Source organism: Neopsephotus bourkii, unplaced genomic scaffold (genome assembly GCF_033783945.1).
Source record: "Neopsephotus bourkii isolate Nb327-2 ecotype Australia unplaced genomic scaffold, CSIRO-AGI_Nbou_v1 NB_951, whole genome shotgun sequence".
NCBI classification, from domain to species: Eukaryota; Metazoa; Chordata; class Aves; order Psittaciformes; family Psittacidae; genus Neopsephotus; species Neopsephotus bourkii.
The window spans coordinates 3393144-3419689 of NW_026901445.1; the positions used below are offsets into that span (position 1 = coordinate 3393144).

Here is a 26546-nt window from a genome sequence, read left to right on the forward strand (position 1 = left end):
CCTGAGAAACCAGAAAAGTGAGATTATAACCCTTTACACTTTCCAAGGTCCGTTTGCCAATGGCACTGAGTCCAGTGACAATGTGCAGCTGATGCAACAGCTATCACCACCTGGCTACCACATTTATATGCCCCTTTACCAGAGTGACCATATACCAAGATCAAAACACCCTCCACCCACCACTATGCATTTTACATAGGCAGAGAATACTGAACACAAGATCAAAACACCCTCCACCCACCACTATGCATTTTACATAGGCAGAGAATACTGAACACGAGGCAGTGTGGTCAGCATGGTGATGATGGGCTGCTCTGCAGAAAGGACACTTTTTTTTATGCCAGCAGCAAGGTCCTCTCTTGGATCTGATCTGATATCAGAGTGCCACAGCTCCACAGATTCTTACAACAGCCTCTGCAGCCTTCTAGAGAAAACAACTAGGCAGGGGAAAACCCTCCTCTGCACACTGACCCATGCATACTATCCTTTCTTTCTAAATCTTTGTCTTGTTCAGCCTCCTCTACTCCACCTATTCCAGGCTGTAGTTCTGATAAGCACATGCCTGGCCAACACATATGGGGCACACTCTTCCCATCCATATATTTTACCTGTGAGTAACAGTGCTTCTTTTGTCCTCACTTTCTAACTTAGTGAAATTTTAATGAAGGCATCCCAAGATATTACAACATACATGAAAATAAGACCTTGCACATCAAGGAAATTTAAACCATATGTCGTGGTTTAAGCCCAGCCATAAATCAGAACCATGCAGTCTCTCTCTCGCTTCCCCCCCCTTCCCCCCCAATCCCCCGCTCCAGGACGGATGGGGAGGAGAATCAACAGAAATGTAACTCCCACCGGTTGAAATAAGAACAGTCCAGTAACTAAGGTATAACACAAACCCACTGCTGCTACCACCAATAATAATAATGATAAGGGAAATAACAAGGGAAGAGAATACAACTGCTCACCACCCACCGACCGACACCCAGCCTGACCCGAGCAGTGATCTAACCCTTCCAGGTAACTGCCCCAGTTTATATAGTGGGCATGACATACTGTGGTATGGAATACCTCTTTGGTTGGTTTGGGTCAGGTGTCCTGTCTCTCCTTCCTCCTGGCTTCCCCTCCTCCCTGGCAGAGCATGAGACTCAGAAAGTCCTTGGTCAGAGTAAACATTACTAAGCAGCAACTAAAAACATTGGTGTTATCAGCGCTGATCCCAGACTGAGAGTCAAAACCACAGCACTGAACCAGCTACTAAGAAGGAGAAAAATGACTGCTGCTGCTGAACCCAGGACACCATAACAGGTACTTTAAGTTCAGGACCTCCATGAGGTGGGTTTTTTTACAAGCACTACAAAAGACCAACATGAAGGGCTTTAATCTCTGTGCCTAATTCAAGTGAGAGCTACAAGAAGCTTCAATGTGGGTTTCTTTTCAGGGATAATTACTGGATCATACCTGAAGGGAAACAAAATTATTCTGCTTATCTATTATACTCCTTGACATGGAGTCAGAAGACTTGATACAGTGCCCACTGAAGTCATCACGAATGTCCTGTCATCTGGGAAAGTGTTTGATTCATGTCTCTAGGAAAGAGGATCAAATATAGAGCAAAACCCCAGACCAATGTCATGTTAAATTTATTTGCATATTAACATTTATATTACAGATTAATATACAAGTGTTTGTTTTAAATAAAATTACAGACATCAGTATTTACAGAGAGAAAAACATTTACATATATATCTTTCTTTTCTTAAATTTCACTGGAGTAAAAAAATTCTCCATGAAGTTTCTACCCACAGGAAATGTCATGTTCTGTGAGAAGACAGGCCTCCTTCAAGGATTAATGGTGACAAGAAACCTAAGCAGGCTTACATTTCAACTCAATGAGTTGATTAAGGAACTGAAATGGGCTTGTTACCTGCGTTAAATTGTAACAAGGCTGAAAGAACTTAGGAGATCCCTTCCACATCTATGTCCTATTCTTCAGGGAAGAATGGAAGAGTACCAGTGAGTACTTTCCATTAAAATTGCCTCAGATATGGAACCAGGCCAGCACCCAGCATGTTCTCATGGACCTCAAAGCTTAATGTTCTTTTTATCTGCTGAACTACGAGGATTCTGATCCAAGCTTATGATGCCATTGTACAGTCACTGTTATAAATGCTCAAAGGCAACCTCTGCTGTCACACAGCCCAACAACCACAGCAGACCATGGTGGAAGAGAAAGATTTTACAAAGAGGGGAACTGTCTGACCCTTCATCATATGTATGTTTTATACCAGTATGGCCCCAAGTCAGAATCCAAGTTTGCCAGACAAATACTGACCTATGTGCTCCCTCAGATTGGCTAGCAAGTGCCAGGGAGACTTACAAGGAGGTCTCTGCATTTGGCAGACCTGCATAAAGAACAGTGGAAAGAACTGCATTTCTCAGTAATGCATGAGATGCAGATGGTAGAGTTCTCTCAGACTAGCTCTGGGCAAACACTAATCCTGAAAGCTCTGTTTAGGGGTGTACATTGCCACTGGATCATGCAGTCAAAACTGAGTAAGGTTGTGTTACTGGGAGACCTGCACCCTGTCGTGGATTGAAGCAGGATACCTGCCTTTTAAATCATAGGAAATTCTGAGCCTCAGTATACAAAAAAAGCCCTTAATTTGAACGGTCAACTTAATGTGTTTGAACCATTTCAAATAACAAATTCCAATTTTTAATGGTTTCCCCTGGTGTACAGATACTCCATGCAAGTCAGCATACCCCCCAGATGCCCACAGCTCTTTGAAAGCCAGCCTTGAACATCTTTCCATACAGCCATGGTGGAGGGAGAAGGACTTGAAGCACAACTGAGTTTCTGGCTCTTCTGCCCTATGAACTGAAATGCCATCTCCTTTGGTATCTTCAGTGGCAAATGAGGAACTGAATTCAAGTGCACAAATGCAGACAAAAAAAGGTCTTGCTAATGACAACCACACCTTGTTGCCACCATGTCTTTATAATTTTTAAGGACCACATTCTCCTTGTCATCAAAGTAGAGGAGATTGAGGGACTTCAATTCATCTGGCACACAGCAGGGTGTGCTGATATCTTGAGACAGTTTAAGTGTATGGACTATGGACTGAACTGTAGCATGGTTTGTTGCATTTAGACCTTCCCCCAAGGGGAAGAGACAGGATCCTCTGCAATAAAATGCATTGTATCCACTTGGGTAAATAATCCATCCTGACCAGCCAATAGCATGGAAGTCAACGTAGAGTTCCCTTCGATGACATGCTGTTACCTGGCTTTTGGCAGAAGGGATTTCAGCAGCTCGAGGTCTCCTGCTCATGCCTGCATTTATGCTTTCGATGACCTGAGCTTCGCGAGGCATGTGTGGAGCATCATTTTTGGCAGGCTTCATCTCCGGTTCTGAAAGGAAGTTGTGTGTTAAACTTTCTCAAAATGAACTAATTTCCTAATTAATTTTCCTTAATTTCCAGTGTTCTGCATGAAAGCCTATTCTGTAAATCTACATCAATGTCTTCAGAGTAAATTTTAAAGTGACACCTAAACTGTGGAGGTCCCAAAAAGGGTGTGTATTCAACTGCCATTTCAGCCATAGTTCCAAACTTGCCAAATGTTGTGTTTCTCTTGATGGTGGCCTCAAGGACTGCAATTTAGCAGAAAGAGAAAGAAGAAGCTCTGTGATATGCTAACACATTCTGTGAACTCCACATGGCCCTTTTCAGGGCTGAATCTGGTAAATAATGGTATTAATGGTCTTTATAACACCACACCTACAACACATAACACACTGAGCAGTGTTAAAAGAGGGTGGAGAACACTGCCTTTTTCTCTCCCCAGTATTCCTCCTAGAAACTCCACCCAGTAAAGGTTTTTGGTGTTTTTTTTTTGTTTGTTTGTTTTTTTTCTTGTTTTGCAGGTTGTTTTGGTTTGGTTCCCTCCCCCCCCCCTCCAATTTTTGGATCTGAAAAGAACTACCATCAGGTTTATGGAACTTTGCTGGAGAATAAAGGTTAGTGACAGTAGGTTTGCTTTCTTATGGTATCTTTTGGGAAGGCTTGTTAAATGCCTGTGGATACCTTAGGATCCATATGTTGAAAAACACTGACGTACAGAAGAACAATCTGCACAAGTTCACTGACCACAAACAAGTCTAGGGAGTTTCTTCACTTCACTTTCTCAGTCCTGAAACAGTATTCCATACAGAGCTTGATGCTCATTACGCTGGGATCTAGGACTTCACTATAAAAAATTTATTTGAAAAGCAAAAATAGACAAGCCAGCATCATCTTTGGTTTTAATCAATTTCACCACTTAATACTGATGCAAGTGCTACCTAGTTTCTAATATTCAGATGTAATTGTTTACCAGAAAACTTAAGACAGAGCAATTTTTGTGCCTCCTCCCAGCTTTTGCTCTTTGCATTTATCAGGCTCCAAAACTAAACCTTAGTTGGTTTTACTGCAAGACCAGTGGGGGAGGTAAGACACTGTGTTTTGCAATTTAAAGGATGAGGGTGTTGCCTGCGATGAAAGCAGCCTTTAGTCACAGTGCTAAATAGTCACTGAAGTGAAATAGGTGCTTAAAAACCAAGCCAAGAACAGAGAGGTTTAAATTGCTTATTTAACAACCTCTTCCAGTCTTGAACACTGCACTTAATGACTCTACTTATAGTTGCTTTACCAGCATTTTCAGAAAGTTTTCCAGGTCACTGAGATTTTTTAGCATAAACCTAAACAACTTTCACACAAGCTTCACCACCGCAAAAGTAATATAAATAGTAATTTAAAAAAATAGAATTCACACCCATTTTCAGACAAAATAAACCAGATTTACCCTAAACTTTAAAAGTATTTCCTGCAAAAACAGTTTGACTGAGGGGAAAGGCAACTTAAGATGCTGGGTGACCTGATAGCAAGAACTGTCAAATCAAACTGACCAGTGACAAAGCCTAACTTTAAACCTGCTCAAGACTGAGATTAGGTATACATGAGGCAGCAGAAGGGACCTGAAGATAAACGTGGAGTTCATACTGTAAAACAGACACTGCTCCTTTGTGAACTTACTTGTGGCAGAGGGCATGAAGCCGGGAGGCCTCCGTTTGTTACTGTTGGTGAAGAGGACGAGGAGAGCATTTCTACTCTCCTGCAAGGTGCGCTGGCTCTTAGCAAACTTAACCAGGTTGTGCTCAATTCTATTGTTGAATACATGTGTTGCAGTTATCAAAAAGCCATGGTTGGAGCTGCTGTTTTCAACCCACTTGGAAACCTGCCAATGATAGGGAAAGGAAAAGATATTGTTTCAATATTCTTATTACAGCATTACAATTAAGCAATGATTATATTAGGAAAAGGGAACAGGCAACAAGCTATGACAGTGTAAGAACATACATTATGACAGAAGTGAGGTAAATGTAGAGCTGAGACTCAATTGAGTTTAATATTTTAACCAGTAATTCAACAACTAAGAATACAAAATATCATATGCATTCCCCAAAGCTACATTTACAGGAAGATAATTAATTTCTGAGAATTTACTAGTGCATAGATGAGTCTAGGACTTAAAACTAACATGAAAATAAATCCTCTCTGACTTTAGCCAGGAATGTATTTTTCATAGCAATCTTAATAACAGAGTATGAACTCTCCAGACTTTCCATACCATTAAAACCCATTTAAATCTAACAAACATGGCATTTGAAGAAATTAACTCACCATCGAGCAAATTTACTTTCTCTAATTGTTATAATTACAGACTAATAGCTAAGGCCAGGCCATTTTCAAGCAGGGCTATCATGAATTAAGATACAACTCAACCGATTATCCAAGCATGCTGCTGATTCTGATCATAAAGCTTAGGCAACTAAGAAACTATATGTTTTAAAAAACATTTGGATTTTTGCTATAGAAAGGCATTCACACAGTGTTACAGTTTAAGGATAGCTCCAAAACAAATCTTGAAACTAACAAATAAAGAAGTCTACAGAGGAGGAAGTTAAATGAAAAACAACTCAGCCATTATAAATTCTAGAAATACAACACTAAAGCACTCTGCTCTGTAATAATGTCACCAGACTAAAAGGACAATGAAAACCTACTCTTAGTACACAATCAGTGTCATCTACTTTGGCAGCCAAAGCACTAACATGTTTTAATCACAATGACGTACTTGGCATGATGTCTCTCCAATCTACTAGGTTTGGGTTACTCAATTCCCATCATGCCCATGCTACTAGCAGCTTATAAACACTTCTTTAATTCAGGTTGCATCAGGTGTACTTTTAAGTGTAGAGAGAAAGCTTCTTCCTCTGCTGCTGTCCCTTCAGTTCAAACGGACCACAAAACCCAGCACAATGCTAGAGTCAAGAGCTGACTGTCATCTTAAGAAATTTAGAATTAAGTCAGAATTCTCTGCTTACTGTCTGCGTGACATTGAATACTTCCCAGCCTTCTGTGTACAGAGACAATAATCTTGAAGCAACGAGACGTTTTTTTTGTGGTTTGCTTCCACTCTCCAAGAGCTCATACACTTCCACCTTGATGGGAGCAATACAACAAGGCAAGACATGAAACCAATTATTTTTCCAGCAAAACAAGGAGGACAAAGATTATGCACATTTCTGCAAAATCACAGATATAAAATTATACTACCATTCTAAACCAGGCAAAAAGTATTGTTAGGTACATCTACTTCTAGCTGTGTTCAGAGGCAGGATACTGGACTGTTTGATACTATAGAAAAATACCCTGACCACCCCTTTTACTTCCATTCTGAACACCTGATGCCATCAAAGTCTTCTTTTCCTCCACGTCTTTGCCTTCAGGTTTGCGAAATGTCCAATCCTGCCTTTTGCCAAAGAAACAGATATGCTCAAGGTCGGATCCTTCTCCCGCCCTGTTTTCCTATGAATCCCTGACTGCTATTACTACTTTTTAGAACAACTCAAGCAGAAAAATTTCTTTTCGAATCCCAGATCCCAGAAAAGCACTATGTGGTTTCAGATAGGTCCGACACAGTTATCCTTAGGGAGAGCTCACTGCCATAGTGGCAAAGGACAGCACACATACAGCCAAAGCCAGAAAGAAATAAAGCAAGTTTACGTGGTTGCACTCCTCACTTCCAGTATCATTAACAAAGAAAGCACATGTGAGTGTTTAGCTGACAGATTATTTCCCACTTACTTTGCAGAAGTGTTTCATGTCAGACCTCATAGCCACATGTGTCCTCTTCAGCTTGAAGACCCTGAATTCTGCTTTTAGCATCTGCTCACCCTTCTCCATCGCGCTGATGTCGAAGTAGAACTGGTACTGGTCCACGTGAACTGGAAAAGAGCCCTCTTCAGGAACCACGCAAGACTCCGCATTCAAGCTGTGCCTCGCGTTTTCCACAGCAGCGGCCGGTCAGCTCCGACCTCCAGCGGACCTAGGCAGCGGGCACGGCGGCCGCTCCCCGTCCGGGAAACGCCGTAGGTGCGGGGAACTGCCCTGCCGGTTCGGCCCCACTGCCCCCAGCGCCCCTGCGGGCCCCCGGCCCACCTCGGTCCTCGAAGCTGCGCACCACGTCGCTCTCCAGCAGCCCCGGAGCACGGGTGATGCCGTTGGCGTCAGCCACTTTGTTGAAGAGATCTACCATGAACTGAGGCGGCTTCTTGCGGGGCAGGACGTCGGGCGGCAGCTCCTCGATGTCGAAGACCTCCCGCAGCCTCTGCAAGGCCGCCGCCAGAACCTTTTCCTGCGGGCCGGGGCGCAGGGGCAGGCCGCTGGCCGCCGGCAGGCTCAGCAGCCCGGCCAAGGCCAGGGCCAGCTCCAGGCCTGCCATGGCTCAGGGAGGCCACCGCGCCTGTGATAGCCCTGAGGTAAGCGGACAGCGGCCCTTCCGCGGGCCCCGGCCCGCCGAGGCTGGAAGCGGCCAGCCGACCGCGCGGAGAGCTGGGCAGGGTGCTCAGCCCGATGACCGCTGCCCCGAGGGGGGGCGGCCGCGCCTCGCCCGGGCTATCAGTGCCCTTTAAGGACTCAATAGAGCTTCTCTGCTGAGTCGTTAACATCAGAGGGCCGCCGGCCGCGCTCGGGGGAATGGCTCTAGGTTTGACGGGAATCCAAGTGTCCGCAAAGAAAACCGCACCTGCGACAACCTCATTCTTTAAATTCGCTTTGTTTTAAAAGGCTTTGATTTGGGCAATGCTAATCGCGGGTGCTGCTTCCTGCCATTGCCATAGGAGTAAAGCGTAGACTTGAAAAGGAGCGGGAGCCTCCGTTCCTTCCAGGTTCACAGCTTGCAGCATCCCCCCGGTGCTCGGCGGGACGGAGCCAGCAGTTACCCCGGACTCTAACCCCTGCCCTTCAGCTGCCCACGGTCAGGGCTGAGGGACAGGGCCTGGGTTTTTGCTACTGCAGTGGAGCCAGAGCAGCTGCTAAAGGATTAGCGGTGTGGGGAGGCATTCTGAAAGCTATTTTAAGGCTCAACTAAACCAGCTTTCAATAACTTTTTTTACCCCCTTTGGTTTATGAAGGGTGTTCTCCCCAGAAAAGCCGCAAACCAAAACCCAGCCCCCTTCTAAAATCCCAAGCTCCAAGCACCTGCATACTAGTCCTTTTCACAGACTGACAATTTACTGAGAAGCACATTCTGTAATGCTTCATGTAGCAGTACCTTTTCTACTTGTGCCACACAGGCCTGTGTTCCCTTTCCAGACAGTAAAGCAAAGAGGTAGGTTATAGGGCAGGTAGAAATACCCTCTTGCTTAGGTGTTCTGTGTTAGACAGGAGTACTTGCATTGAGCAAGCATGTGGGCCCATTGGGGAATGAGATGGTGATGAAGAGGCTACAGCTCCATAGGCTCCCGAATTAGCCATCTGAAGAAATAAGAGGTTTAATCTGGATTGTTCAAACAGCTCTGATGCGGGAATTCCTCACCTTCTGCTGCTCCAAAGCTGAAGTTCCCATTCAGCCGTGCAGCTCTTCAGCTCCAGGCGCCCTCCTCCTGTCACTCATTTCCAGCGTTCAGCTACTGTAGCCACATGCTTAGGAAAAGAAAAAGCATAGTTATTAATTGCTATGTTTTTTTTCACCAAGAGGCAAGCTTGTTGATCCAGTTTGCCACATGAGGTGCAGAGCATCAATGGAAGAAAATGAGAAGCAGTCATGGGTTAATCAGAGCAGCATAAAAGTGCACATAAAGCCACAGCCAACTTTGATCCTCAGAACTCTCCAGCTGTCTTCGAAGGGCTGTAGGTGTCACAGCTCATGGCTAACAGCAGCGCTGGATAAAGTAATATCCATCCAACTGCCTGCCTGAGAGCATGGAAAGATACTAGTGATATATGAGAAATCATCACTAGATTGTTTTTCAGTCATTCTAAAAGCTTTCTTCCACTCCACTGCCTCTTCACATGCTTATCCTCACAAACCCTACCCTGCTCTTGGGCCTCTTCATTTACTCCTAGTATCCTCCCTAGGCACGTACCTCCATTTCTACTCTCCTGGTGCTGCTTCCAGACATTAATGCCTGGAAACACATAGTTAGGGTTCCCAAAGAACCTTTACTCTGCCCTAGAGGCAAAGATTTATGAAAAAAACCCTCTCTGTTTAATATAAGCTGGGACCACAAACAACGAAATGCCTCAATCACAGTGGTGCGACTGCAGAAATTCCAGTGTACAGTTAGCCAAACGTAACCCACTGAGTGCTGTGTTCTTTTATTTTCATATTTCTGATTAGGCAAACAACATAATGAAAGCCTTGCTCCCTGTTCTTTCGTAAGGCTGTATGACTCACCGCTTATGTAAGCCTTATGCAGGAGTTGGTCATAGCTCCACTGGTGATACTACATACTGGTTTGCAATTAGTGCAAGGCTTCAACCTCCCTGTTCTGTACAACAAAATTAGGTTCTCTCAACTTACATATTGTGAGCAGTGTGGCTTTGGGAGCCCAGGAAAAGCAGGGAATCTGTAGGGATCTATGATAGATAGTTAACAACTCAAAATTTTTGGTTGATTCTCTAAAGAGTTCAGCATTGTTGTTGCTTTTCCGTCTCTCAAATGACAGGATAAACAGCTTGAAAGGCCTGAAGCATTAAGTCATTTGGTTTTCAGGTATACCTTATGGGTAAGAACAATGGGATTTATTATGTAGCCTGCCACATCATCTTTCATGCCATTTTAACTAATACAGAACTGAATACTAATACTGAAAAAGCATGGTTCTTGCGTAGTATCAGTAGCATTCTTGTGCATTTCAGAACCTTAGCAGGTTTGGCCTTTAATGCAAGTCCAACCCCGTCATTCAGAAACGAAGAGCTCAGCTCAGAATATACTCTCCCTTCTCCCATTCATTTCATGTTTAGCACGCACAGTAAGAAACTAGTGGATAGAGGAAGCTGGAAGTTGCTGCTTTCTCAACACAGCTGCCTGACCCTTCACTGTATGCTCTGTGCCACTTCTTTAGTTCCTAGTTTAGTGTCTCAACATGGGGAAGAATAGTTTCTGCTCCTGAACCTAACAGTGATGCACCACATTCAAAAACACAGTGTCTTTTTGCAGGCAGGGAGCAAGAACGTGAAGTACTTCACTGACTTCGTAGCAGCTGCCTTAGACTCACTTAAAAAGAGGAATGGCCCATGTATGAAAGATGTCAGACTTCTCTAGTTTTAATGACAGTAAAGGCAGCAAAAACCAATGTTGCCAGCAAAAGTTCAGAATTAATAATGAAAGCTTCATCTTCCAAGTCTCAGCTGCAGGAATAGGACTGTACCACATCAGCGATATTGTGTGAAGGAGTGTTGACGTCACCCCAGAGCCTAGAATAGCAATCCCATGAGAGCTGGGTAGATGAAGTGAGCCACTGAGTTAGTAAGCATAAATTCAGCATTTAGCTTGAATGCTGGAACAGGGAAATTATAAATGGACCTAAGTTGCAGAGAGTGTTTTTACCATATTTCTAATATATAAATACCTCTCCCAGAGGAGATGACTCCCAAGTGCAGACTCGCCAGCACATCCTGACTCCAAGACATGTACCTTATGCAAGCCCTTCAAAAACTGGCCTCTCAGCAATTTTGTATGATAGTTTTGTGTAAAATACAGTTGAGGAATGAATGGTCTAAACAACAAGATGCCATATTACCTTTTTTTTCCCAATCAGAACTTCCTTGTACTGTGCTATCATTTCCCGAAGCATTTCCAAAGGACTTGAAATATTTCCTGCCTTCCATGTAATGCTGCATCTGTCAGATGGGGAAACCAATGCAGCAGGCAGTATATTGCCACATCCAAAGTCACCTGAAGTTTTATAGCAGGAGAATCCAGATCTTCCCTCTCCTAAAAGATGAAACAGGTAGATTACTCCACATTTTAAACCATCTCAGTGACTATGCCTAACTTTAAGACCTTCCTAATTTTTCTGTATGTTTTTTTGGCCATAGTAAGCCAAGTTTGGAAAAAGCTGTTATGGGGTCTTTTCACATCTAATCTTTCAGTCATTTAATCTAATCTTGGTTTCCCTGCCCATGGCAGGAGGGTTAGAACTTGATGATCTTAAGGTCCTTTCCAACCCTAACTATTCTATGATTCTATGATCTTTATATACCATTTGGGAGCACAGCCATCACCAGCACAACAGACTTGTCCTTTGCTGAACCACTGAAACATGGCTGTGCCTCAACACCTCCTCCTCTCAAGAGAGAAAACTGCTTAAACTGTTATTACTAGATTTGACATAGGAATCACACCAGTTTGCAAAATAATAAAAGTCAGGTATTATCCCATGAATTTCATTATTAATCTACCTAGTTTCTTCTTTTCAGAAGAAAATGATTTTATGTTGGAGAAAAGTGTCACACTTTTGGAAGAACATTATTCAGGTTACTTTTTTCTCCAAGACTGTTTTGTCAAACTAATTGCTTAAATTACTGCTTCCTATGACAGCTCTCCCCTGAAGGATACATTCCATAAGAGTAACTTTCACACTGCTTTTTCTAGTTATGTGATGCCTGCCTAGGTATCTTCATCCCTAAGAAAGTATGGTATAACATTATATGTAGGTGGGTTTTTTTCTTGATAGATCTCAATGTGTAACATTTTGAAGTCTATTAGAAAATTTCCTCCCTTCCCACCAATGCTGTTATGAGGATTTCCCTCTCATTTTCACACTGTTACACAGCAGTGTCATTGTTTACTGAACAATGAGTTTTTTGAATGAATGAGATTTTATGTACCTGCTCAGACTCAGCAAACGCAAAACATTCTCCCTCTCTGAAGAGATTTTTATTTCCACAGTAGTGGTGGGGCATTATGGGTCCTGGCAGTATTCATCCACTATCAAACTAAGTTAATCGGTGGATGCGGAAAAAGGCTCCGATTCAATTGCAAGCTAACAGGCACTGGAATGGGGTGCCCAGGGAAGTTGTGAATGCTCCATCCCTGGCAGTTTTCAAGGCCAGGTTGGACAGAGCCTTGGGTGGCATGGTTTAGTGTGAGGTGTCCCTGCCCATGGAAGGGGGGTTGGAACTTGGATCTTAAGGTCCTTTCCAACCCTAACTATTCTATGATTCTATGATCAGTATAATCAAATTCACTTCATGTACGACTTTAACAGAGGAATCAAGATACAAAGGTCTGTTCTGATGGCTACTAAAATTATTGCCATCACCAATCTCCATAATTTTTGAAAAGCACATCTCAAACTGTATCTGGAGTTCAGCCAAAACTGAAGCCCACAGGATCATTCTTCATAAAAATCAATTAAAATCTGTGCTATCCCTTTTCAGGAACGAAACTCACCTCCAATTGTCCTTTCCTTACAGCAGTATCAATAAGCACACAGAAACTGGAGAAAGGCGAACGTTCTTTGTTTCAGTCATACCCATACAGCACAACACACTTTTTGGCTCTGATGAAAGCTAGTATCAGAAGGCTAGGTCCTTGAAGAACAGCATCGGCCTGTCCATGTAAGTGGAGCTGCATTGTTGTAAATGGCAAAGAAACGGAAACTTCTTAGTCCCTGTGACTCAAAAGAAGCCCAAAGAAAGCTCAAAGAAAAAGATGGCTCAAAGAAGGAAAGTGCTGCCAGATTTTATGAAAAATGAAAATTTCTGAAAGTCTTGTCCTTTTATTATAGCCACCTGGAAGGCAGAGAATTGCACTATTTTCTAGTAGTCAAAATAAGGCAAGTTTAGCAATCTTGGAATCAAAAGCAAAGTTGACCTCATGACTTGAGTACAACTGTCTATAGATGACTACTATCTGAAGTCAAAATTTACAGATACAGAAGTTCAATTCTCTGCATCTTTACATGGGAGGGTAACATTTATTAGCTGTAATAGACTCAAATCTCCACATGGTGTAGCCCTTTGAGAAGAGGTTGAGTCATTGTATGAAGTTATAGATTTAACAATACACTTCTTCATCTAAAATCACCATTTCTATCAATCTATCCATTCAGCATCTTGCTAACACTTCTTTTGTGGTGGGTCATCGTTGTTTGGAAGAGACAAAGGCCTACAACCTTTAGCAGAATCTCTTTTCTCTAGGTCTGAATTTAGTTCTTACAGCAGCAATGAGTGGGTCTGCTATGCAAAACTTAAGTGTTCACCAAATGGATGAATACAGGAAAATGAACACTTGGAAGAATGTAAGATAGGATGGGTGGGGTGGGAAACATTTTAAAAACTATGCAAGAGGGTTTTTTCTGTACTCCCACTATCCCCCTCACAAATACGGTTTGAAACCAGGAGGAACAGCTATGGTAAGTTTTAACTTCTGTTGTTAAAATACCAGAGCAGCATGTTATACCTAACCAGTGTACACAGTTCCTTTAACTGCTTATAGACAATCCAAGATTTTTTGCTATTTAGCTCTCTAGATATCTCTTTAACTGTATTTGTCTGTTAGGCTGCATGGGTAGTGGGTCACTCCAATCTCCATTAGCATGACATTTTTGGAGTAGCATGGTGCTCAGCTTTTAGCATCTTCACATGAAAGAAATCTTCCTTTTGGTGTATTACTTTATTAAGATTATACTCCCTGTTTCATGCTGAAATGTCTTTCCTTAATAGGATTAATGATTCTCCCCCCCCCCCCCCCTCCAACTTAATTCCTCATCTGTGTTCATTGTTCTTTATCCCGTTTTTACTTGGGTAAGAAAACAAGTTATGAAAACACACCCATTCCACATAAGTGATTTTTGAAATCACACACAAATAAAATAACAAATATTAACCATGACATTGAATACTTGGAAACTGAGAAGGCTAAAATCCATGCTTTTAAAAATATTTTGTATATATAAGCTACTTAATGGGAAACATTTGAGTATGCAATAATCACTAGCTAGGAATTGTTTCAGATATTCTTTGAAGATGTGAAAGGAATTGACTTTACACAGGTAAAGCTAAACAAACAAAAAAAAATCAGATAATGCTTTATGGAATAAAAGTATTGTTCCAAAATAGCTCTTTTATTTCAAAAGATACAGCAGCTATATCATATTCCAGAATAATTTTTGCCTATAAATAAGCCTGTAGACCTTTAATCACGAGCTGACTTTTGACATTAAATGCTTAAAAATATTTTTTTTACTATTATACTAATATTCACTCACTCTTCAACACTTTAAAAAAGAGCAAGTAGTGGAAGAAAAGTCTAGTTGGTAGGATGCATAATTTGAAGTTGCATGAAAAATAATACCGATCATTTGGTCAGAGCCACACTATACAAGAAAAGATGTCTCCCCAACCCCATTCCTCACTCCACCTCCAAAGCTGACTTCTAGAACAGACTTTTTGTTTTACTTTTTTATTAAGTCCATAAAAAGCCAAGGGTTTATAAAAAGCAGATGTAAGTCCATTGTCCTGGGTTCAGCAGTAGCAGTCATTTTTCTTCTTCTTGGTAGCTGGTGCAGTGCTGTGTTTTGACTTTCGGACTGGGAACAGAGCTGATAACAATGATGTTTTGGTTTGGCCAAGGACTTTGTGAGCCTCATGCTCTGCCAGGGAGGAGGGGAAGCCGGGAGGAAGCAGAGACAGGACACCTGACCCGAACTAGCCAAAGAGGTATTCCATACCACAGCACATCATGCCCAGGAGGTAACTTGAGAGTTACCCAGAAGGGCTAGGGGACTGGAGGGTTGGAGGAGGTATCGGTCGGTGCTTGGTCGGGCTGGGGGGGGTGAGTTATCGGTTGGCTGGTGCTGAAATGTTGTATTCTCTTCCCTTGTTATTTCCTTTTTTGTTATTATTATCGGTGGTAGTGGTGGTGATTTGTGTCATACCTTAGTTACTAAACTGTTCTTATCTCAACCCGTGGGAGTTGCATTCTCTTTGATTCTCCTCTCCGTCCCTCCGGGAATAGGGGGAGGGAAAGAAGGGTGGGGGAGTGAGTGAAAAGCTGTCTGTCTGGGGTTAAACCATGACAGTTCTTTTTGGCACCCAACTTGGGGCACGAGGGGTTGAGATAACGACAGATCTGACCGGATTCATAGTCACTCATCACAATGCTGATTTGTTGACGCTCAGACTTGTTCCTCTTGATCTCACAGCTTCAGAATGTAGTACATTACTTAGCGCTGGTATTTGCTGTATTAGTGTTTATCAAGTGTGGGGCTTGGGCTAAGGTTCCTGTCTCACTGTACTTTATGGCAATGACTTGTAATACGGGTGGGCTTCAGCACAGGACGGGACGGACATGGCCGTGGACTGGTCCCTGGCCGTCCGGCTGCTCCTCACCGTCCTGGCCCTCGCCCTCGCCTCCATCTGTGTGAGGCCGCGGGGAGCAAAGGGGGAGCTGCCCCAGGAGCCGGCGGCTGCTGAAGCGGCCTGGGAGAGCAGCCCCGTGGACCAAGCGGCGGCGGGAGCGGAGCTGGAGGCCAGCAGGGAACAGCTACCAGTGGAGGAGGTCAGGGCGGTCGAGGAGCGGGAGGAGGCGGCTGCCGAGCAGTGGGAGAAGGCGGCGGAGGAGCCGAGCCCCGCGGAGGAGCCGAGCCCCGTGGTCAAGCCCAGCCCCGCGACGGCCGAGAGCATTCCCCGGAAGCTGCCCGCCGAGCCCCAGGAGGATGCAGAAGACCCCGCAGCATTTCCCAGCAAGGCAGAGGAGGAAGAGCTGGACTCAGAAAGAGAAGCTGGTGGTGGGAGAGCCGGCAAGCACAGCAGCTACACCAGCCCCAGTGACAAGTACAGCAGCATCGCTTGAGAGTTCTGAAGGTTTTGGAAGGCCTTTGGGTATCCTTGGGACCTGCCTGCTGATTGTGATGGGGATCAGCATGGTGGCACACATACAGACTGTGTTTTACCCACCACCACTTTGTCTGATCTCAAAAGCTAAGCAGAGTCGGGTTTGGGTCTTGTCTGGCTGGGTTTATTTTAGGGGAAAACAGCCAATGAACTTAATTGTATGTTGTTGCCTGTTGTGTAATACTTTTATAGCCCATCAACCAGATGTCTTCAGGCCACCAGCGACTAGCCCTGACCTCCCTTCAACCATCATCCCAACAGCGAATGAACTTTGATAGAACCAGACAAGTTCTGCAGTAAGGGAACGATCAGCATCAGCAGGCAACAATCCAATATTTCACACAGCCTCTCCTGTTCTGAAAGACTGTTACAAGACGTGGAACCTGACATCACGGACCAGATGGACTCAGCAGCTTTATAGGGTCTGGTCCATGCACTAAGATAAGAGTGCACTTAGATAAAAGTGATGGTATGTTGAAAATGTGGGATCTGAGCATGACGTGAATGGTATGGAATAAGGGGTGGATAACATCCTGGGTTCAGCAGTAGCAGTTATTTTTCTCCTTCTTGGTAGCTGGTGCAGTGCTGTGTTTTAACTTTCGGACTGGGAACAGAGCTGATAACAATATTTTGGTTTGGCCAAGGACTTTGTGAGCCTCATGCTCTGCCAGGGAGGAGGGGAAGCCGGGAGGAAGCAGAGATAGGACACCTGACCCGAACTGACCAAAGAGGTATTCCATACCACAGCACATCATGCCCAGGAGGTAACAGAGAGTTACCCAGAAGGGCTAGGGGACTGGAGGGTTGGAAGAGGTATCGGTCAGTGCTTGGTCAGGCTGGGGGGACGAGTTATCGATTGGCTGGTGCTGAAATGTTGTACTCTCTTCCCTTGTTATTTCCTTTATTGTTATTATTATCGGTGGTAGTGGTGGTGATTTGTGTTATACGTTAGTTACTAAACTGTTCTTATCTCAACCCGTGGGAGTTGCATTCTCTTTGATTCTCCTCTCCGTCCCTCCGGGAATAGGGGGAGGGCAAGAAGGGGGGGGGGGGAGTGAGTGAAAAGCTGTCTGGCTGGGGTTAAACCATGACACCCATTTACATTAACACATCAGTGAGCAGCTGCAAACTTTCCTTAGTACAGGAACTATGTCTTTAAGACTGGAAGCAGTAAATAAAACAGGACACCAGGCTCAGGTGGCAAAAGCAGCTTTGCTGACAGCTGAATTCCTGGTTTGTTCCTGAGGCTTAGGGATGTGGTGGGAGGGCATGACACCCAAAACCAATCAGAAATACCTATAGCTTTGGAGAGAACAGCAAAATTTATTTGTTTTTTACTGATCCATTTTAAGTCATATCAACAGACCTATGGTTTAGGTCAAGCTTAGAGTCTTGGTATCATCTTTCTTCTGAAAGATGGAATGTAAAGGAATATAAACAGGATCAGAAAAAAGAGATGTCAGGAAAAGGTGCAAAAGCTACACTTTCAAAAGCCATGAGGAAAAGAAACAGTCTTGGACTGTCTGCACTCTCCCAACTGCAGTTTGTGAAAAGCCAACTGACCAGTTACTGAAACAGTGAAGCACCACTTTCTGCAGATCTCTACAGATCCTTTAGCACTGAGGAAAAACCAGAGGAAAAGCCACTGGAAGTTATTTTCAAGACTGTTTTTCTTTGAGAACAAAGTAACAGTTTGGATTCTTGCTTCACCATTCATCTTGCAGTATTTGCACTTTTACTTGAAGTAAACAAAATACTTTCACAGTGAACAAAAACTGAAGTAGCTTAGCCTTCCCTTTTCTCAACAGTTTACAAATAGGAAAGACATTAGGCATATTTAACTATTCCTAGTTTTTAACCCATACAGTAATTTAATGCTGCTGCAAGAATCTGGTTATTTATCCGTTCTTTGTCCGTTGAAGATCTCCTTACATAGCATACTGGTACTTTGAAGATAGACCCAGTGTCGTACTCAGGTTTGCTACAAATAATCCAATCTTTTCTTCCTTGGAAGAAAATGATTATTAGAACTTGCCTCACTGTCAGGAAGCCTGAGATCTTCCCTATCTACAGAACAGGTATAAGCTGCAACTTCTGTATATGCTCCAATTATGTCTCTTGCCAAATGTGATTATGTTTAGTAAAATATAGTGAAAACATTACCCCTCTGACCAACTAATACCTCAGTCTTTGTTAAGGAATAAAATTTTAAGTGCTAACAACGAATTGTAATGTTTTTGAAGTGAATTACAGTGGGACCCAGGAACATTCCAGGGCATTTCAGTCCACAACCTATGACAAACATAACAGTTACTGTCACCTCAGTGGAAAGAACAATTTTACCAAGCAATTGCCAGTGGTCTATGGGAGTGCAACCAAACTGACAATTATGGTGTAAATGGGTTTTCCATAATATAATGAGTTTTCCATAATTATCAACTGCCAGTCATCTCAATACCCTGTCAGGTTTTCCATTTGCTGTGATTAAACTGTGGCAGTAGAATTATTTCCCAAGTTAATTAGTGATGTAAGTTACACTGCACATGCTAGATAGTGGCAACAATGAAAGCATCGATATTGAAATAAAATTCTCACTACCCATGAAAGGGTCATACAATGATTTTGAGGCACTTGGCAGTACAAGTGAATCTCTTACGCTGACCACTGTTGTCTATTTTTCTTTGATAGTACACTCTGTGCCCTGTGACCATTCAAGTAACATACAGAAAATCAGGAAGTAGTTCTTGGGATTTCACAGAAATCAAATAAAAATCTTGCAATCCACAGCAACATCCATGGCTCTTACTGCAATAAAATGTCAGTGTATTCTTCATCCCATTTATATTAAGAATTCTTTTAAAGAAAAGGTGCTGATATTTTGTATTGTTTCATTAATGAGGTAGATGACACTTTCATATAAATACTGTAAAAACATGAACATGAAATAGTTCCTTAATTTAATAGATAAACAGTAAGTTTCTAAAAAAAAAAAAAAAAAAAAGAATGGTAGTTGAGTGTCTTTCCTTGACAAAAGTCACCGGAATTCTGGCTTTAGCCTCCAAACACCTTCACCGTTTGGCTTCCTGTGGAAGGTGCAGAGATTGCGGAGAAGTTCTCTGAAGATACAGGACTGCGCCGCAGGTAGTTTGTACTCAAACTGGTTCAGTATTTCCTGAGTGGTAGCCTCGCCATCCACACGGGCCTGGAATGCTATGAAATTACGCACATCCACGAGCAGTTCATCATATTTTGTTGAACACGGGGGTGGGGCAGATGCCTGCTGGTAATTCTCATTTCCCTCATTCCCAGTTTCTTGTGGTAAAATAAGGTGGTTTCTTGCCCTCATCTTTGCTAATAAAGATGAAGAGTCTAGTGCACTGGATGATGATTGTCCAGATCTTCCACCAAAGTACCCCCTGGTACTACACTTCTTTACATCTTCTTTCTTTATTTTATCTGCATCCTGCAAACAAACATACAGACTATGGAGAAAGCTGGATTTTGAAATCTACCCAATCTGTTAAACAAAATCTGCCTGCTGTGTAGACTTAAACAACAAACATGAACAGTCATCTGAAATACACAATAAAGAGTTAATATGTTCTGGTCTTAACTTTAGAACTTAGGAAGTGAAAGAAAAGCAGTGCTGGTCTTGAGACAGATAACCAGATCATGTTGCAATCTGTGACTGCCATATCTAATTAGATTTCATCAAGATGCTATTTCACAACATGAAAAATTAAATTCATGGGTGACTAAAATTTCTAGAACTCTATGTAATAGGAACACCTCCAATCTTGTGTGCACCCAGAGCTCAGTATGTTAATCAGAGAGCAGAGCCCTTCTCCGCTGCCCTGAGACCTTTGGGGATTGCTCCAGGGAGCAAATAAATTCCCTGGAAAAGCATGAGGTAATGGGCTCCTCAGAGGTAGGCATGCGGATGATCTGGAAAAGAGCTGGGACCGTTTTCTCCAGGGTGAAGCACAGCAGGGAGTGCCTGTGGGCATGGCTTTGATGTAGATAATGAAAAACCTTTCACAAAGGCCTCTGATTTGAGTTTTGAAGAAAAGCCCAGGATATGCCCATTGAGTTATACATTCCTCCTGGAAATCTGAAATCCTGTGTGTTCTATCTGCATGGTGTTACATGGCTGGAAACAGAAAAAAAGAGAGCAGTATAGGGTTGTGTGAAGCTGGGCCCAAACAGTGAGGGCTGAGGTAGGAGTCCACCTCCTGCAGCAGTACCTATGTTGAAATATGGCTAAACTAATCCAGGTCTGAAGGCTCCAGGTCCTGGTGGGTTGGCTGTCTGCTCTGCCTCTGGTATACACATACTGAGTTAGTCATGAATCTACTCTAATTTTACATACACCATTACCTCATTTGTTGTCCATCTTCACTCATGAATCACTGCTTATAAGACCATATTCACTTCACAAAAGATTGAAGCAGCTTGGACTGCTTTTCCTCTTACTATGATCACCACTCACTCCCACAGCACATACTGGAGCATATGCTTAACTGCTCTTCAGCAGCTGTGGCATGGTAACCTGTGGCTAAGAGGTGGTAGCAGGTAGGTGAAGGGTAGACATGTTTCAACATAATCAGAAGTTCTTTACTGTGAGGGTAGTGAGAAGCTGTGGATGTTCCTGTCAGTGTCTTCTGTTAGCTGGATGGTCTCTGAACAACCTGGTCTAGTGGACGATGTCTTTGCCCATGTCAGGGGGGTTGGAACTCAATGATCCTTAAGGCCCCTTCCAACCCAAACCATTCTATGATTCTATAATCATATAGCATATGGGTATGAGATCTACAGTATTAATCAGGTTTGCTGCATAAATTGGAACATTTCACATGTATCAGCTATTCATCATCTCACTCACTCATGGCTTGACTTCGCGAACGAAGATTTGGGAAGGGCATTTACCCACGCTTACTACAAGCGCACTGATGACTAAGAAGGCCAATGTGGGATAGGCAAATCCGGCTACAAAAAGCACAGCAGAAGGTCTCCTTGGGTGGTACAGGTGGGGTGCGATTCTTCCTGCGTTGTCTTTTCTCCTCGAGACTAGTTCTTCGTGAACTCTCAAAGGAGTCAGCGGCATTATGTATGGTGTGCCTCCAAGTCTCCCGACTGGAGGCCAAGGTGGACCACTGATGGTAGTCAATATGGCCAAGGCTAAGGTATTGTTTCAGGGAGTCCTTATATCTCAGCTATTAGAAGAGAAATATTAGCCTATGTGTCATACCTTGCGCTTCTTCGCAGGTGGCACACAAGTGGAGTGTGAAGAAAGCAGCATCAAGTTTCTTTTTTGACCAAACCGACTTCTAAAAAAAAATCACAAAATAATTAACTCCATAAAACATCTTTCTCAAAATGATTAAGATAGTTTCGCCAAAGGCACTGACTGGGTTTGCATTTTAGGGTTCTCATGAGCTCTCTGCCAAGCTCTCTCTCCTCTGCTGTGCAACAATAATGCTTTCTTTGTACTTCATAATGGACTTCCTAGGCTTGTAATATGCCTTCCTGTCTTTATTAAATATAAAACACAAAACTCCACTTTGATACATGTTACTGCAAATACCAAGTGGAAAAAATAAAAAAATCCATAGCATCCTAAGGAACTCCTCTGTTTTTGGAAAAGCAGCATGAGAACTTAACTTACTTTATTCCTGATGGTGCACGTGAAGGACTACTCATGCCTGTCCACGTTGGCACACCAGAAGCAGCTCCTAAACATTGCTGTCGAGAGAGTTTTAAGGCTCTTAAGGCATCCTGGGCTACTCTGCTTGCTTCTGCTTCCACCAGCACATGATCTGCACTGGAAGCTTCCATAATAGCATCATGCTTCATAACACTGTGTACCCCTAAAAACCAGAAAATAAAAGAAAAGCTGAAGGAGGACATCTGTTAATATGTCTGGTTAGCTGTAAAATTAAATATTCACCATTTAAGTGAAGGCCACAATCATGTTTTTCCTTTTTCAGGCTGATTATATTCAGCACTTCAGTATAGTCATTTCTAATAAGAGAACCTCCTGTATCAGTTAAGCAATCAATTTGACAGAAAACCACTTCTGGTGTGCTGATGAGGTCATTATTCAAAACAGACTTGGCAATTATGTGGGTAAATCGATCATTCCTGTTGTTAGGGACAGGACAGACAGAAGTGAAACCCTTGTGTAAATGAAGGTTTGTTACATCCTAATTTCCAGAAGAAACACTGCATTACTTCTATACACAGAAGCATTTCTGGAAGGTTGCAGATCTGAAATATTTGTGTCAAGGTAATTAACACATTCATAACTACAGCATTTCAGTGAAGAAAGTTTTAATGTTTCACTACAGTAACAGAATAGAAAAAGACCACAATTTTTAATTATAACTCTTAGCTATCAGAGTAACAGAACTGCTCCTTCCTTCACTTGCAAGTCCTATATACCTCTGTGTGAACAGTCTGATACCACTGAGCAGCCAAATAAGTTACCTGATTTTTTAAAAAGTTTCTCCAAGACGTAATCATCATTTTTCTTTGAGTCTTCCTCCTTCTCTTCACTGTTCTCCCTTCTGTATTGCTTTTGTTTCACTAGATGAGGAATGCGCTCTCCTTCAAATTTGGCATCTTTGTGCCGTTTCTTCTTAGACTTATCTTTGTGACCCTTGTGTGACAGCGTATCTACCCTGTGCTTTGTTTTTGAGGTACATTTATAATGATTATTATCTAATTGTCCATCTTCAGTTTTAGCAACGTGCTTTTCAAAAGAGCCAGCTGCACCACACATAAGGCTAAAATCTCCCTTGATATTTGCATTAGCTGCTCCAGGTATTCCATCAGCCACCATGGATTCCAGACATCTGGTATTCTCTGAAGACCCTGCATCACCTGGCAGTAAGTGGGATGTAGATTTGTCAGCTCTTTCCAAGCCTTCCTCCTTGCTTTTATTCAATGAATTTATATTAGTAGCAGCTTGTGCATTATCTTTTGCATAGTTGTTTTGGTCAAAGGCTTCCAAATTGCCTTTGGTTTCCTCACTTGTCTCTATTGCTTTGGAAGAAGAATTTGTCATGTCGGCGGTTGAGCAGGAATTGGATAACTTGATGCACTTTGGTGAACTGCTTTCTGTAAGATGAAGATCACCTCTAGAAGTGTCATTATCAGGTGGCTTTTCAAGTTTCCGTTTCAAGTGGCGTTTTGGGACTCGAACATCTGATCCAGTACCTGAGGGGTGAATTAGTATCCGTTTATCAAACACTTCAAACACTCTTCTGTTTAAAATAAATAGAAAAAAAATCATGTACCTGCAAAAATTGCACTTGTTTCTGTCCCCCGAGATACATCTGGGCTGCTCAGAGTAAAAAGTTCACAAAGGTCATTGGATTTGAAAAAGCGCCTCTGCTTAGGGTCTTTCAGCACTCGGTTTGTTAAAAACTGCTTGAAGATTTGTCTAAAAAAGAAAAAAAAAGTACTTTTGTGTGAAAAAAAGTCTAGCTATGTTTAAGTACTGAATAGAGTACTTAAAGAGAAAACTGCGTAAACACAAACATTACCCTGTAGAACAATTAAGCAGTAGGAAGATGATGTTAGTTTCGAAAAGACAATCTTGAGTTAGTAACTTTCAAACAACCAACTAAATTGTTAAACACAGGGATTTATTGTTCTGCAACAACTCAATAACACAACAGGTAACCACCACCCTGAAATGTCCTATGAGGCATTCCTTAACTAAGCAATAAATAAATTTACAGCTAGATTTTTTTTGCGTGTGTCCATTAAAATGGACAAGCTTGCTTGTATTACAATAAGACTATCAGAAAGTTCCTGAAAGAAAAACAAGAGATTGCTAAAACAACATTTTAATGGTTTAACTGGTTGGAGGAATCAAAAGCAGAAGAGTATCTCAGTCTGATGGTGATAAGTGGGTGACAACCACTGAAAAGGGAAATATGAGTTGTAGTGGAGAGGAAGGCAAGAAAAAGCCCGTCTCTATCCTTCCAGAAAGGAACAACTCCAGGGGAATACTAAGCTGCAAAAAGTCATCTAGTACTGGTAAATCTACTTCTATGCCATGTTTGTACCTGACAGCATTTGATTGCAAGTTCTAGGCACTATTTTCCTGTTCAAAAGATATATCCCTAAATAAAGCTGGAAATCAGTTCTCAAGAAAGGTTTTAATCATGGTTTTGGCTCTGCTGGCATTAAGCAGGGAAACTACTTTTAAATCCAATAGGTAGAAGACAAATTTAACACAGGTGCCAGCTACTGCAGCGCACGTATCAGAAGACTTTAGAGTTTTTAAGAATTAATTGAGCTTCATAGCTTTCTGCAGAGATGAGCACGTATTTGCAGGGAAGAGGACATGAGCAAAGAGAAAAGACAACTTGCTTAAAGTTCAAGGTCCACTGTACTGTTCTGGAAAGAAATTAATTTCTGATGGCTGTCCTGACCGTTTGAGCCCACTTCCTTGATGTGGTCAGTGCTGTTCAAGCAGAATTATGCCAGAGGGACACCAGCCAACCAACAGCGGATGCTTTGCATCCGTGTGGTAAAACAGATTAAAAAAGGCACTCAATAAATGCAGGTATTTCATTATTTAGAGCTTTTAATTCATCTTCATTTTCAAAGAGGATATTCCAGTTCCAAAGAGTAATGCCTAGTCAGAGGATTCCCATCTACATTCATTTGGAATTCATGTGAGTGAAGCTAACTACTGAGAAAACTTGAATGGGAAAGCAAACCAAAAAGGTTTCATTGATTTCAAAATACAATCACTTTAAGGCTTTAGCTATATTTTGGAATAAATAATGTGAATACGACTGCTAGTTCTCGGGATTTAATTCTCTCTTTGGAACGATTTGGGAATAAAATCAAACTGGGTTTGCAAAGTAGTAAAGAGATGTATGTACCACATACATCTTTACATATCCTAAGAACAATATAAATAACTTGCTGATTTCAGTTTACATTTCAGACTTGATGAGTCTCATGTTCTGAGTAAGGGGTTCAGTTTTTCCTGGCTATGCCTCACACACTCTCATATACAGTGAATTCTTTCTGTGCTAGGCACAGCTCCTGGAACAGATTGATGAGGTATATTTAGCATGTGGGTCTTGGAGCTAGAGAGGCAGCAGCACAGCCCTGCAGCTAGGAGTCTAGTGTTATAAAAGTTTTCAATGAGATACCTGTGATGATGACCAAGGTTGGGGTTTACCAGCCATGTGTGCACATGCACAGGTATGTCACTGTTACAACACCTCAGATTCACTACAAACTTATTCTTGAGCATATAGCTGTATCCAGGAAGTTGTTCTGACTGACCTGTGGAATATCTTCTCTTCAATAGTACCTGCAGTGAGAAGTCTGTACACAGTCACGTGTTTCTTTTGGCCTATTCTCCAAGCACGTTCCCGAGCCTGGAACACAAAAGGTTTTGTTACCAGACATTAGCCTCTTAAACGTTTATTTGACAAAAAGCTATTGATACCACTGTTTCAAACCTGGTTTGGACATTCAACACACAGGTCAAGAAGTTACATGGCCATGATACAGTATTAGAACAACTAACTCAGTGGAAAGCAGAACAATTTTGAAAGTTTACATATGTAAAAAGACAGGCCTCTAATTGTCCCAATTGTACAAAAAAACCTCAAAAAATAAACTGTATTAAAACTGGAACTTGTATCTATGATACATACTTTATATGGACTTATTCCCAAAGAGATCTATTTCACAATAGAGCTTTAATATACACATTTCCTTTGAACTTTTCTTCTTTTTCCAAACTGCAGGCTTTCCTAAAAACATCTGAACCAACTACTAAAACTGACCACTCTAGTCAGAGTACATACTTTCACAGCCCAGAGCTATGTAGGATTTCCACCAAAGTAGGTTGTGTTTTTTTTTTTCTCTTAAGCACATAAGCCTCATGTGCTGTTAAGAGATGTGACAAACCAGAGTCTCATTATACCATCAGCTAGAGAAAAAAAATTAAGGTACTGACTTAACAGCAGCTTCTAAGGGCATAGCTACATATCATTATTTAGTGACAAAGCCAATTTGAGTAGCACTTGTTCTCCTTTTCTTATCCTACATTGCCACAGGCATGCTTAAAAGTTTGCACAGCTGTACTTTCCCCTCATAAACACCTAGTTTGTTTATTTATTTATGTAAAAACCCCAGCCTATTTCAACTGTTCATTTGGCTACACTCTAAGCAGGCTATGTGAATCAAAAATATTGAAGAGTGGCAAGGTTTAACAGCACAAAGGGGATGTGGTGGGAACCACTTCAATTGGCTTTGCTACAAGAGTAATCC

General features: G+C 42.2%; 2 protein-coding genes and 2 long non-coding RNA genes across 4 annotated transcripts in view; 1 reads left to right on the forward strand and 3 right to left on the reverse strand.

The window, feature by feature from the left end:
- Positions 1-1720: 1720 nt before the first annotated feature.
- LOC133215094 (bone morphogenetic protein 2-like) lies at positions 1721-7965 on the reverse strand. Its single transcript, XM_061358853.1, has 5 exons — positions 7548-7965; positions 7194-7333; positions 6431-6547; positions 5079-5280; positions 1721-3417 (listed from the first exon to the last, which is right to left on the reverse strand). Exons 1-5 carry the CDS (start codon positions 7828-7830, stop codon positions 2969-2971), a joined length of 1191 nt encoding a protein of 396 aa, XP_061214837.1. The 5' UTR covers positions 7831-7965; the 3' UTR covers positions 1721-2968.
- Positions 7779-26117, forward strand: LOC133215097 (uncharacterized). The gene is made up of 3 exons (XR_009726310.1): positions 7779-7867; positions 11153-11344; positions 25576-26117. It is a non-coding gene; the product is annotated as an uncharacterized LOC133215097 (long non-coding RNA).
- Positions 14787-19159, reverse strand: LOC133215096 (uncharacterized). Its single transcript, XR_009726309.1, has 2 exons — positions 17338-19159; positions 14787-14858 (listed from the first exon to the last, which is right to left on the reverse strand). It is a non-coding gene; the product is annotated as an uncharacterized LOC133215096 (long non-coding RNA).
- Positions 19236-26546, reverse strand: part of ERCC6 (ERCC excision repair 6, chromatin remodeling factor) — a 39472-nt gene continuing 32161 nt past the window's right edge. Inside the window, exons 15-20 of the mRNA XM_061358854.1 lie at positions 25551-25645; positions 23534-23679; positions 22722-23453; positions 21901-22102; positions 21484-21562; positions 19236-19698 (exon numbers count right to left, since the gene is read on the reverse strand). Coding sequence (XP_061214838.1) covers positions 19270-19698; positions 21484-21562; positions 21901-22102; positions 22722-23453; positions 23534-23679; positions 25551-25645 — 1683 coding nt within the window. The 3' untranslated portion in view covers positions 19236-19269. The remainder of the gene's footprint in view (positions 19699-21483; positions 21563-21900; positions 22103-22721; positions 23454-23533; positions 23680-25550; positions 25646-26546) is intronic.

Excerpts from the sequence above, each read along its gene's own strand:
- LOC133215094 (XM_061358853.1), bottom strand. The coding sequence starts at position 7,830 with ATGGCAGGCCTGGAGCTGGCCCTGGCCTTGGCCGGGCTGCTGAGCCTG. Across the intron at positions 6,548-7,193 it reads ACATGAAACACTTCTGCAAA|GTGGAAGTGTATGAGCTCTT; the intron begins GTAAGTGGGAAA and ends GCTCCCATCAAG. Across the intron at positions 5,281-6,430 it reads TATTCAATGTCACGCAGACA|GTTTCCAAGTGGGTTGAAAA; the intron begins GTAAGCAGAGAA and ends TATCATTGGCAG.